The sequence below is a fragment of the Hyperolius riggenbachi genome, chromosome 1, assembly GCF_040937935.1.
Source record: "Hyperolius riggenbachi isolate aHypRig1 chromosome 1, aHypRig1.pri, whole genome shotgun sequence".
NCBI lineage: Eukaryota > Metazoa > Chordata > Amphibia > Anura > Hyperoliidae > Hyperolius > Hyperolius riggenbachi.
Window position 1 is genome coordinate 500,455,259 of NC_090646.1, and position 10,921 is coordinate 500,466,179.

Sequence of the window (10,921 nt, forward strand, 5' to 3'; positions counted from 1 at the left end):
AAGCATTGAGATAACAAAGAGCCAACTTCCTCCACTACAGAGCTATAAAGAGGCAGAGACTGAAAGAGGTTGCCTGAAACTTCTGCTAATGTAAATCTTAGAAGAAACACAGAATCCATGCTCCTCAAATCAAGCTAAGACATTTACTGTATTTTTTTAAATATAAGACACACTTTTTCTTCCCCAAAACTAGGGGGAAAAAGTGGGTGCATCTGATATTGCGAAGCTACGGTAACCAGCTGTGCAGGGAAGCACTTTCTACATCCTGCCGCCGCGCTCCTCTTTCCCTCGCTCCTGTCCTGCTGATAGGTGTTCCACCCTTCTCCTCCTGCAGCTGCTGGACATATAGCGGTACACTGCAGCCGCCTGTGGCTATACAGCTCCGGTCCTCCATACTTACTGATTATTGGCTTCCTGTTACTTTAACCCCAGCGACGCATGTGTGCGTGGTCACGAATGACGTGCGTCGCTGGGATTACAGTAAAAACCACTAATTAGGATATACGGCACCAGGAAGTATGGAGGACCTGGAGCTATATCGCCAGCAGCTGCAGGAGAAGATGAGAAAAACTTCTGCATCGACTGGAGAGAGAATGAGGAGTGCGGTGGCAGGATCCAATGAGAGCTGTAGTGTAAGTGTCATGTAGTGTTAGTGCAGCGTGCAGTATAGTGTTAATGCATTGCAGTGTAGTGTTATTGTAGTGCAGTGCTGTGTAGCTTAGTTGGTGGGCAGCAGGGGTTAATGTGTAGGTTAGCTAGTGTAGCTAGTGAGGCAGCAGGGGTGAGTGTAGTGTAAGTGGTAGTTGCAGACGGGGTTAGTGTAGCGTAGATGGGCAGTGTAGCTTAGAGACAGCTTGAGGGAAAAAGGTCCATAAGGCGCCCCCGCACCACAGACGCACGAGGTTTAGTATTTTTTCCCGTTTTCTTTCACTTTAAGTCTCTAAACCTAGGTGCATCTTATAGTCCGGAGCATTTTACAGTCTGAAAAATACAGTAAATATGTAGCAAGGGAGGTGCTAAAGAGGGTGTGGCAAATAAAACAGCAAAGCCAATGAATCCTCTGCACAGTTGCATGCAAATGCTCATGCAAATTATTTCATAAATCAATCATCCAGGAACCGATGCTATCCCTATAGCTAAGTTAAAAGCCTGGGTCTTTGTTACAAAATAATACATTTTCTTGCATCGTCACATACCCCCGCATAGAGGTTCCCCATTTTTCGTATGTGTCCCTTCGTACATCAGTATGGCCCTAACACATGCATGGCGCAAACATTCATAGAGTCAAATCTATCTAAGGATTAGGAGCACATATCCAAATGTCCTCTCTTGGGACAGATAGTGCATCCCACTAATCCCACAAGGGAGCTCACAAAACGCCTCCATGTGCACCATGCATACGCCAGCATAAGATGTGTGCATGCTGACAATGGTCACAGACTGGGAAAAAGAAGGAAGGCATTGGATTAAATCTTAGGGCTGGCTCACACGGACGATTGACGGTGTTTACCGCCAAGCGTTCGGGACTCGTCGGCTAAACTGTCCCATTCAAGTGAATAGGAGCGTTTAGCATCGCGCGATTATCGTAGATTGCGCAAACGCGGCGTTCCGATCCCGATTTAACACATCATTTCGGCCAGCCCTAGAAGCCACCTGCGACGTCCAGGGTCGCGTAGCCGCTTCATGTCCCTTTGCGGGGATGAGAAACGCAGATCGCGACAAGATGCCTATGATCGCCGCCCCTGAACGAAACGTCACAGGACGACGTGGCTTCCGGCCGCCCCAACGCCGCCTGCCCTCCATGTGAACCAGCCCTTGGCCTCAATTATAAAATACAAGAAAAAACACAGAATCCAGGCTCTTCACCTCGAGTTAGGACAGGTGAGTAAAAGAGATGTGGCAAAGTGATTGATTTATGAAAGAATTTTCATGAGCATTTGAATGCGCATGTGCACATGGTTAATTGACTCTGCTGATGTAAATCTTGTCACATGCCTCTTTGTAATGGATAACAACTAGTGCCTGCTAATGATACATGCAATGTTTAGTACCAGTGTCCTGTGACCTATTCTTTTTTTTTTTTTTAATTTATGTTCCTTTTCCATTAAATGTAACACTTGACATAACCCATATTTGGCTGGTACAGCAGGAAGTTGTACCTGATTACTAAAGTACCCCTGGGGTATAAGTCAGAATAATGTGTCTAATGTCTTACCGCACAATGAGCAGAGTGAAATACATTGCATGTCATGTATTGCTTTCTGCTCTACTCATTAATCAGTAAGACTTTACGCTTTTTATTCTGACTACCCCAGTTTGGTGAATACATCCCAATGTTTCCCAAACCTAGTCACTGTATGCCACTGTATGTGAGAACCTGTATGCCAGGCAAATACTCCTAAAACCACTAAGCCTTGAGTTACACATTTGCATTACACAGGTGACAACAAGCTTTTGTCAGTCAATGATGTGTCATTACTTGGATATCATGCTTGAGACACTGTTCCTACTCTGATAAAGTAAACTCTGATATAGTAAACTCAGCCCAAAGTATGACTTACTTATATAGTAAACTACTTGGCCAGGTCAAAAAAAGAGAAGAAAAATGGAAGCACCATGCTCTTAACCCCTTTTTATTCCTTCAGTAGGGCATAATGTTATAGAGGTTCAAACTGTGGGGGTTAGGTGGCTGGCCTGACAGCAGTTTTGCATATTAACACATCATCAGAGGCACTAATGAGTGCCACCTAACCCCCACTGTTTGAACTGCTGTATGCTATGCCCTACTGAAGGAATAGAAAGGTGTTAAGAGCTCAGTGACTTCATCTTTCTTCTCATTTTTGAACATTGATGCTATACTCCAAGAAGGACGTGATCCTGGTAAGCACCACCAGTACTGACCACTTTCCTGCTCACATCTGGTGCCAATGCTTTTCTTCCCTACCTAGCATACATGGCTAGGTCCCTTGAAGTTTTTCTATAAGGGGATTTAACTGTACACACATTTTACTAAAGTGATCTCACCGTTACCAAAAGAAGATAATACCACAAACTCTATTGTTACAGGCTTCAATTATCACATAAATTACTGTTAAAATCCACGATCATTCACTGTGCTGGCAGAATGAGTTAAAGTATCTGTGGAGTTCATTACCTAGCTTTGGTTCATTACAATACTGATTTTTTCATAATGTGGAGATGGTAGAAACAGTATATTCATTATTCATTCTGCTAGTTTTGGTGATTTCATGGGGCAGGGAAATTTTGAATCAAAATATGCATGGTGCTGCTAGGTAAACATCCCTCACTTGCTGAAAGAAAACCTTACCTCATCATTAATAACTTCAGATTGCTCTTCCTCTTCTTCCTCTTCCAGATCCAAGTCATTTTGCCTGAGGTAACCTTGAAGGCCCAAAGTCGGTTTCTTTTTAAATGCTAGAAAATCCATCATGTTGCCTTGGAAATGCTGCAGGAAGAACAACTCAATGAGGCAGTCCTTAAAACTGTCCTTCAGGACTTTCATGTGTTTATGGTGATGTTCCAAGCACTGCTTTCTCAGCTGAGCATCCTCAGCATTTGCAGGAGGTATCTCCTCAAGCTTTTTACTTTGTTTCTTGACAGTGCTCACTGCTTGAGCAAGAGGGAGACTAGCAAGTTGTTGTGAACCAGAAACCCGAGAGGGACTTGTTGGGGTTGGAGGTGATGTAATTCCAAAAGATGAAGCAGCAGCTACCCCAGCTATCATTCCTCCAGAAGTCCTATCAAAGCTGATAGTCCTGCCCAACTGCTGGCTATGAAGAACTTGTTGTTGCTGAATAAGCTGCCCTTGTATAATACTGCTTATTTGAGGTGGGAGGTTTGTTGTTGTTATGTGGCTTGGTGTGGTCAATGTCTGCATGTTTGCCCCACTTGCCACAGGACTTTGAGGTCCAAGGTGATGTATAGTGCCTCCGGTCTGAGAATGTGGCTGTGACAGTCTGCGCTCTCTTATAGTTGCTTGGGCAGCCCCAGATGGAAGTTGTACCTGTGCAGTTGCTCCCTGTGCAATTTGTGCAAGCCCAGATCCCTCCTGAAATACAAAATGCCCTCCACTTGAAGGGCTCAAACTTATCTGTCTCACTAAAACACTGGCATCTACAAAACCACGTGTTGGACTTTGACTGCACATACCCAAACTAGCTCCAGCAGTGGTTGCTCGAACACCTTGCAATGCTTGGATTGGCACAGCACTAGGCTGTGTGGGGCTTTGTGTCTGGACCTGCTGAGACATTGGAGATGTGACTTGAATATAGGAAGAAGATCCATGTTCAAACCTTCTTGGCTGTGAACTGAACTGGAACCCAGGAGAAGCTGGATTAGTCATAGGCACTGGGGTTAGTGTAATCTGTTGATTTCCAGCAACCACATTTTGCAAGGTAATATTCACATTCTGGCCAGCAACTGGATTCCGGCTCATAATGAGTTGTTGGATTTGGTAACTGGGCGACTGAGGTCCAGGTGAACTAGTTGCTGGAGCAAATGATGGAGCAGGAGACTGTGGCAAATTTGTCTGCATGGTGGTTTCCTCTCCCTCATTGCCAGTGAAGGATCTGGACCTCTGAAGCTGACGTGGGGTGCTTGGAGGTCCATTCCCATGATGCATTGTTGACCCTACTCTGTCCTTTTCTCCTTAGCCCAAATGGAACAAATCTGGAACAAACAAATTACATTTTTATTGTGTTTGGTTAAATTTTATTTATCTACAACAAAGTCATTCACTTCTGGTAAACACAGCCAGCGTATGTGAAAAACAGTTCTCTGTTGAAAATGGCAAATTGTGAAATTTCAAGTCTGATTAAAATGTAACGACAATTATCATATTAATGGAATTTTAAATAAATGCTATTGTAAGCAAAAAAAATAGATAAGTAAGGAAATAAAAAAATACAACATGATTAAAAATTAGATAAACAAGCCTGACAAGTGACTACTGCAGTCAATTGCCAATTAATTATGTGTTAAAGTGAACCCGAGGTGAGAGTGATATGGAGGCTGCCATATTTCCTTTAAAGCAATACCAATTGCCTGGCAGCCATGCTGATCTATTTGGCTGCAGTAGTATCTGAAGTACACCAGAAACAAGCATGTGGCTAATCTTGTCAGATCTGACAATGTCAGAAACACCTGATCTGCTGCATGCTTGTTCAGGGTCTATGGCTGAAAGTATTAGAGGCAGGGGATCAGCAGGATAACCAGGTAACTGGTATTGCTTAAAAGGAAATAAATATGGCAGCCTCCATCTCACTCTCAGTTCACTTTAACGGTGCCATACAACGGCTACTTTTTTAGGTGGATTTCACCACTTTGGTTAAACGTACCTGGACTCCTTTCAGTACAAGGCTGCCCATCCATAAGGCTTTTAGTGAATTTTAGGTAAGATATAGATCGGTGATATTACAGGAGCGTTATAAATCTGCTCTGATGGGATGGCAAATTGATCTGAATATACAATGCCTTGTACTTACGGTATTCAGTAGGTATACAATTAACAGAGTGCCATTTTTCCATTAGATTGCTGCAGACATTTGATTAAAATTAGAAGGCACTTTATGCTGTACTGATGACTAATTATTGATTGATATTATGTAGAAATATATTGACTAACATGATAGGATGTAGGTTCAACAGCAATATATATATATATATATATATATATATATATATATATATATATATATATATATATTATTATTATTTAGTATTTATATAGCGCCGACATATTACGCAGCGCTGTACAGTGTGTGTATATATATATATATATATATATATATATATATATATATATATATATATATATATCTTGTCACTAACTGTCCCTCAAGGAGCTCACAATCTAATCCCTACCATTACCATATGTCTATATTATGTAGTGTAAGTACTGTAGTCTAGGGCCAATTTTAGGGGGAGCCAATCAACTTATCCGTATGTTTTTGGAATGTGGGAGGAAACCGGAGTGCCCGGAGGAAACCCACGCAGACACGGAGAGAACATACAAACTCTTTGCAGATAGTGCCCCGGCTGGGATTCGAACCAGGGACCCAGCGCTGCAAGGCGAGAGAGCTAACCACTACGCCACCGTGCTGCCCTATTATATATATATATATATATATATATATATATATATATATATATATATATAAAACTTTCCAAAACACCTGTCACTCTACAACCTTTGAAATCTTTAAAGTGCACCTGAGATCCTGGATAAGACAGATTTTATACTTACCCAGGGACTCCTTCAGCCCCATGAGCTCCGTTGCGCCCCTCGAGTTCCTCCTTTCTGTCTAAATCAGCCTCGGTAACTGGCTCAGTCACGTCAGTCGGGCACTTCTGCGCATGCAAGCCAGATTAACAGGGTTGATTGCGGCTGAATGGAGCCACCCGGGCGGACGGTGAGGGATGCAGCGTTGCTCTTGAAGCTGGAGCACCCCCCGAGTAAGCAGGGCTGTGGAGTCGAGGAGTCAGACTCAGAACAATTTTTGGGTACCTGGAGTTGGAGTCGGTGGTTTCATAAACTGAGGATTCAGCGTCTGATGATTTTTGTACCCACTCCATAGCCATGCAAGAGCTGTGGAGTAGGAGTCAGAGTCAAAGCAATTTTGGGTATCTGGAGTCGGAGGCTTTATAAACTGAAGTCATAACAACAAAAGTTGTTTAGGTGATACCTTTAATGACTAACTGTACAAGATTCCTTTGCAAGCTTTCAAAACTTTAAGTTTCTTCTTCAGGCATGTTTCAGAGCTGGATCAGAGCTGGTTCTGATCCAGCTCTGAAACATGCCTGAAGAAGAAACTTAAAAATTTGAAAAACCTTGCAAAGGAATCTTGTACAGTTAGTCATTAAAAGTATCACGTAAACAACTTTTGTTGTTAGGTCTTCGGATTCTCTCTATGACTAATACCGGACCACACGCAACTGGCTTCATAAACTGATTAGTCGGAGTTGGATTTAGATTTTTGTACCGACTCCACAGCCCTGCGAGTAAGTATAAAATCTTTCTTATCCAAGATCTCAGGTTTCTTTTAAGTGTTCCCTCAAAACTTACTTTTTCTGATAAGCATATGTTCTAGCTCAGGCCATTTCCCCTTCGACCTCTGAACAAGCTGAACTCCTTACTAAATATAACAGAAAACACACTATCTCTAGGTGTACATGTTGTAGAATACCCCACCTCTTGTTTTCTCCCTGTTCCTTCAGATCAGGGGTGCCCAAACTTTTTTAAATCAAGGGCCATATCTGCATTCAAAAAAAACAAACAAAACACAATGCATTTGTTTGAACATTTGCATGCGAGCGTGCAAAGGGTTACTGATTTTTGCTATTTTTCTGGCCACGCCCCCTTTAGCACCTCCCTTTCCTTAAATTACTTATTTAAATGTCCTAACTAGAGGCGATGTGCCTGGATTTATGTGTTTTTTTTTCTTGTTATGGATCCTTGTGATCAGGGTTTTAATCTAGTGCACTCCCTCCTTCCCCTGTCTGTGGTTTTTGTCAGCATGCACACAGCTTATGCTGGTGTATGCGCATTGTGCGCATGGATACAATACGTTAGCTCCTTTGTGCGATTGGTATGATGCGCTACCTGTCCCATGAGAGGATGTCAGGATGTGTGCTCCTAATCCCTAGATAGGTTTGATGCAATGAATGTTTGCATGTCTGCACTATGCATGTTACAGGGCCAGAGTTAGGACACCTTCGTTTACCTGAGTACTTCTGCACAGTGTAGGTGACTAAGCAAAAGAATGCTTTCCTTTGTGAACTAAGACCCCGGCTTTTACATTAGCTGTAGGGATAACAGTGGTGCCTGGATGAGCAAATCTATGAATGCATTTGTTTGAACATTTGCATGCGAGCGTGCAAAGGGTTACTGATTTTTGCATATCTGCATTCAGACTGCTAGGGGGCCAAACTAGCAAAATGAAATACAATTTTTGCTGATTGCCTCCCTAAATGTCCAGATCGCCAAGTGACACAGCTGCTGCTGGCACAGTGGCAGTTGCTAATTGGTGGCTCTTATTACTGCTGGCACAGTCGAGGCTGCTAATCAGTGGTTGTTACTGCTGCAGTCATAGTGGTGGCTGCTAATCTGTGGCTGTTACTTCTGAAGGCACCATGGTGGCTGCTAATCAGTGACTACTGCTGCTTGTGGAAAAGTGGCAGCTGCTAATAAGTGGCTGTTACTACTGGTGGCTCTGTGGCAGCTGTTTATCAGTGGCTGTTACTGCTGCTGGCACAGTGCTGGCTGCTGAGTGGTGTTTAGTGATACTGGCACAATGGTGGCTGCGCTTGGCGCAATGACGGCTGATGCTGACACCGTGCTGGCTGATAGCAGCAGTGGTGCCTGCTGCTATAGTACCCCCCATTCTCCTTTACTCACTAAGTTGGAAGTTCTCTCCCCCCCCCCTCCCTCTTTCACTATTCCTCTTCCACCTCACCAAGCTGGGGCATCACATGTACAGGTGCAGCAGTGACAATGGGACAGCTCTGGCAGTGAAGAGGATGTTGGAGATAAAGGTACAGCTGCTGTAGTGACATGGGGCATCTCTGGCAGATGTTGGGCATACCTTCCAACTTTTTGAGATGAGAAAGAGGGACACTTAAGCCACGCCCCAGCCAAACCCCTGATCACACCCCTGTTACACCCCTAGTCACACATACCATAAAGATTTCATAAAACTATGTCGTTTTATAATTTAAACCACACTGGTCCTTTATATATAGTTCATTTTCCTGCATATTAACATTAGTAATATATCAATTTATAGGATGGGAATGAAGTTTAGAGAGGGACTGTCCCTCCAAAAGAAGGACAGTTGGGAGCTGTGATGTTGGGGATAAAGGTACAGGTGCAGCAGTGACATGGGACAGCTCTGTAAAGAATAGGATACTGTGGATAAAGGTACAGCTGCTGCAGTGACATGGGACAGCTCTGTAGGAAATAGGATGTTGGGGATAGTGGTACAGCTGCAGCAGGTACTTGAGGCTACACTGACAGGGGAAGTGATGATGCTATAGCGGTACAGGAAGCTGCCACGGGATGCTGAGGAGAGGTTGTGGCATTCTTGCTCAGGTGACAGCCGGAGGCTCGTGATAACAACACTGGGGAGCCAGGCCGGAAGGGGGCGGTGCAGGGCCTGATCCGAGTCGGGGGATGCAGGCTTCTATCAGTGACAGGCCCAGCAGCACCAGGGACAGCTTCCGAGCATAGAGACACGCGTTATTATGTTGTCCCGGTAACCCTGTCACCTCCGTGCTGGCTGCACTCACCTGTCACCCCATCAGTGCCCACAGCCGGGGATACTCTCCACTGACAACACAGCGCTGTACGGAGGCCCGGACAGGACAGGCGCCCCGGAGACTGCACGCATGCGCACAGCATAGCTCACGGACAAAGACATCAGCTGAAGACTGGCAAGAGGGAGGATGAGAAGCGGAATAGGATGCAGGAGGGGGACCCATACGGATGCAGAGGATGGATACAGGACCAGACACCTACTGTTACATTAACATATACACGTTTATTGTGAAGACATTAAAAAGTGAAACCTAAAAATACCTAATGTTATAAATAGATATATTGCATATTACATATATACAATTACATTTGTAAAGCGCTTTTCTCCCATAAGACTCAAAGCGCAAAGTACAAAATGACTGCTTTGTTTTGAAAATATTATGTTCCTCACCTAGGCATTGTGCAAGGGACACAACTGTTTTTTCACTATGGCTATCATTCATAAAGCGTTTCCGCATGCGGAAATGCTAAAAACAGCCGACTTTACCGACCACCAAGCAAAATGTGTATTCATAAAGGCTGTTTCTGCATGCAAAGCGGACTTTCCCGAGCAGAGCGATAAATTACCGCATTATGTGGTGATTCCATGCGGAAATGTAACAAATTGTAAATTCATAAAAACTAACGCAGGCGGTATGTGGACGGGGATTACCGCTCCCCTGGATGTAGCGATAGGCATGCGGAGTATATGTAAGTGAATGGGACAAACCTCCCAAGCAGCAGCAGAGAGAACACCGCATGGAGGGACTCGGCCAGCTTCTCCTGTTTCCGCATGCCTACCGACAGCCTACAGCGGGATATCTCCGCACTCCTACCGCAACAGGCAACATTTTTATGAATGACCACCCAGAAGGCTGAAATAGCGACCGCTGTGTTTCCCCGCACGGATTTCATTTACCGACAGCACTTCTATGAATGATAGCCAAAGTGTTGTAGAACGGGAATGGCTAGAGCACTGTTTCAGTTTGAAATTAAATTTCTACCTTCACTGACAATTACAATGGCCTTAATTCACTAAGCTTATCTCCTGTCTTTAACCACTTCAGGATGAGAGCAATTTTCACATATCACTGCTGCTTCCATTCATTCACCAATAACTTTATTACTCCTTATCACAGCTAAATGATCTATATATTGTTTGTTTTTTTTCAGGACAAATTAGGCTTTTAGTGTGTAAAAATTTTGTTTAGTAAATACCTTATTTTCTATGCATTTTAAAGGGAAATTAAGGTAAAAAATTGAAAAAACACACTATTTCTCCATTTGCATCCAATATACTGTAGCTTTACAATAAACAGTGCTAAGTATAAGTTAAACCCACAAATTTGATTTGCTTATCCATCCTGGTTATTACAATATTTAGATTATGTTCCTAGCACAATGTTTGGTGACAATATTGTATCTGGAAATAAAGGTGCTTTTTTGCTGTTTTTTGATTTCTCATTGTACACCATTGATGATTACAAGACCTTATTTGCAAATATAACAGTAATATACCCTCATGGTATACATATTTAAAAAGCAAAGTTCCTAAGGTAACAATCCACAGTAGAGTCGGCACCACCAAATTGTATTAAAGCTCTTTTA

At 43.3% G+C, this 10,921-nt stretch overlaps 1 protein-coding gene across 6 annotated transcripts in view; it reads right to left on the reverse strand.

Moving 5' to 3' along the window:
• EP400 (E1A binding protein p400) overlaps nt 1-9,394 on the reverse strand; it is a 158,675-nt gene extending 149,281 nt beyond the window's left edge. For all 6 annotated transcript variants that reach the window (XM_068243443.1, XM_068243444.1, XM_068243442.1 and 3 more), the window contains exons 1-2: nt 9,307-9,394; nt 3,329-4,689 (exon numbers count right to left, since the gene is read on the reverse strand). In XM_068243443.1, the coding sequence (XP_068099544.1) occupies nt 3,329-4,642 (1,314 nt within the window). In that variant the 5' untranslated portion in view covers nt 4,643-4,689; nt 9,307-9,394. The remainder of the gene's footprint in view (nt 1-3,328; nt 4,690-9,306) is intronic.
• Nucleotides 9,395-10,921: the final 1,527 nt, after the last annotated feature.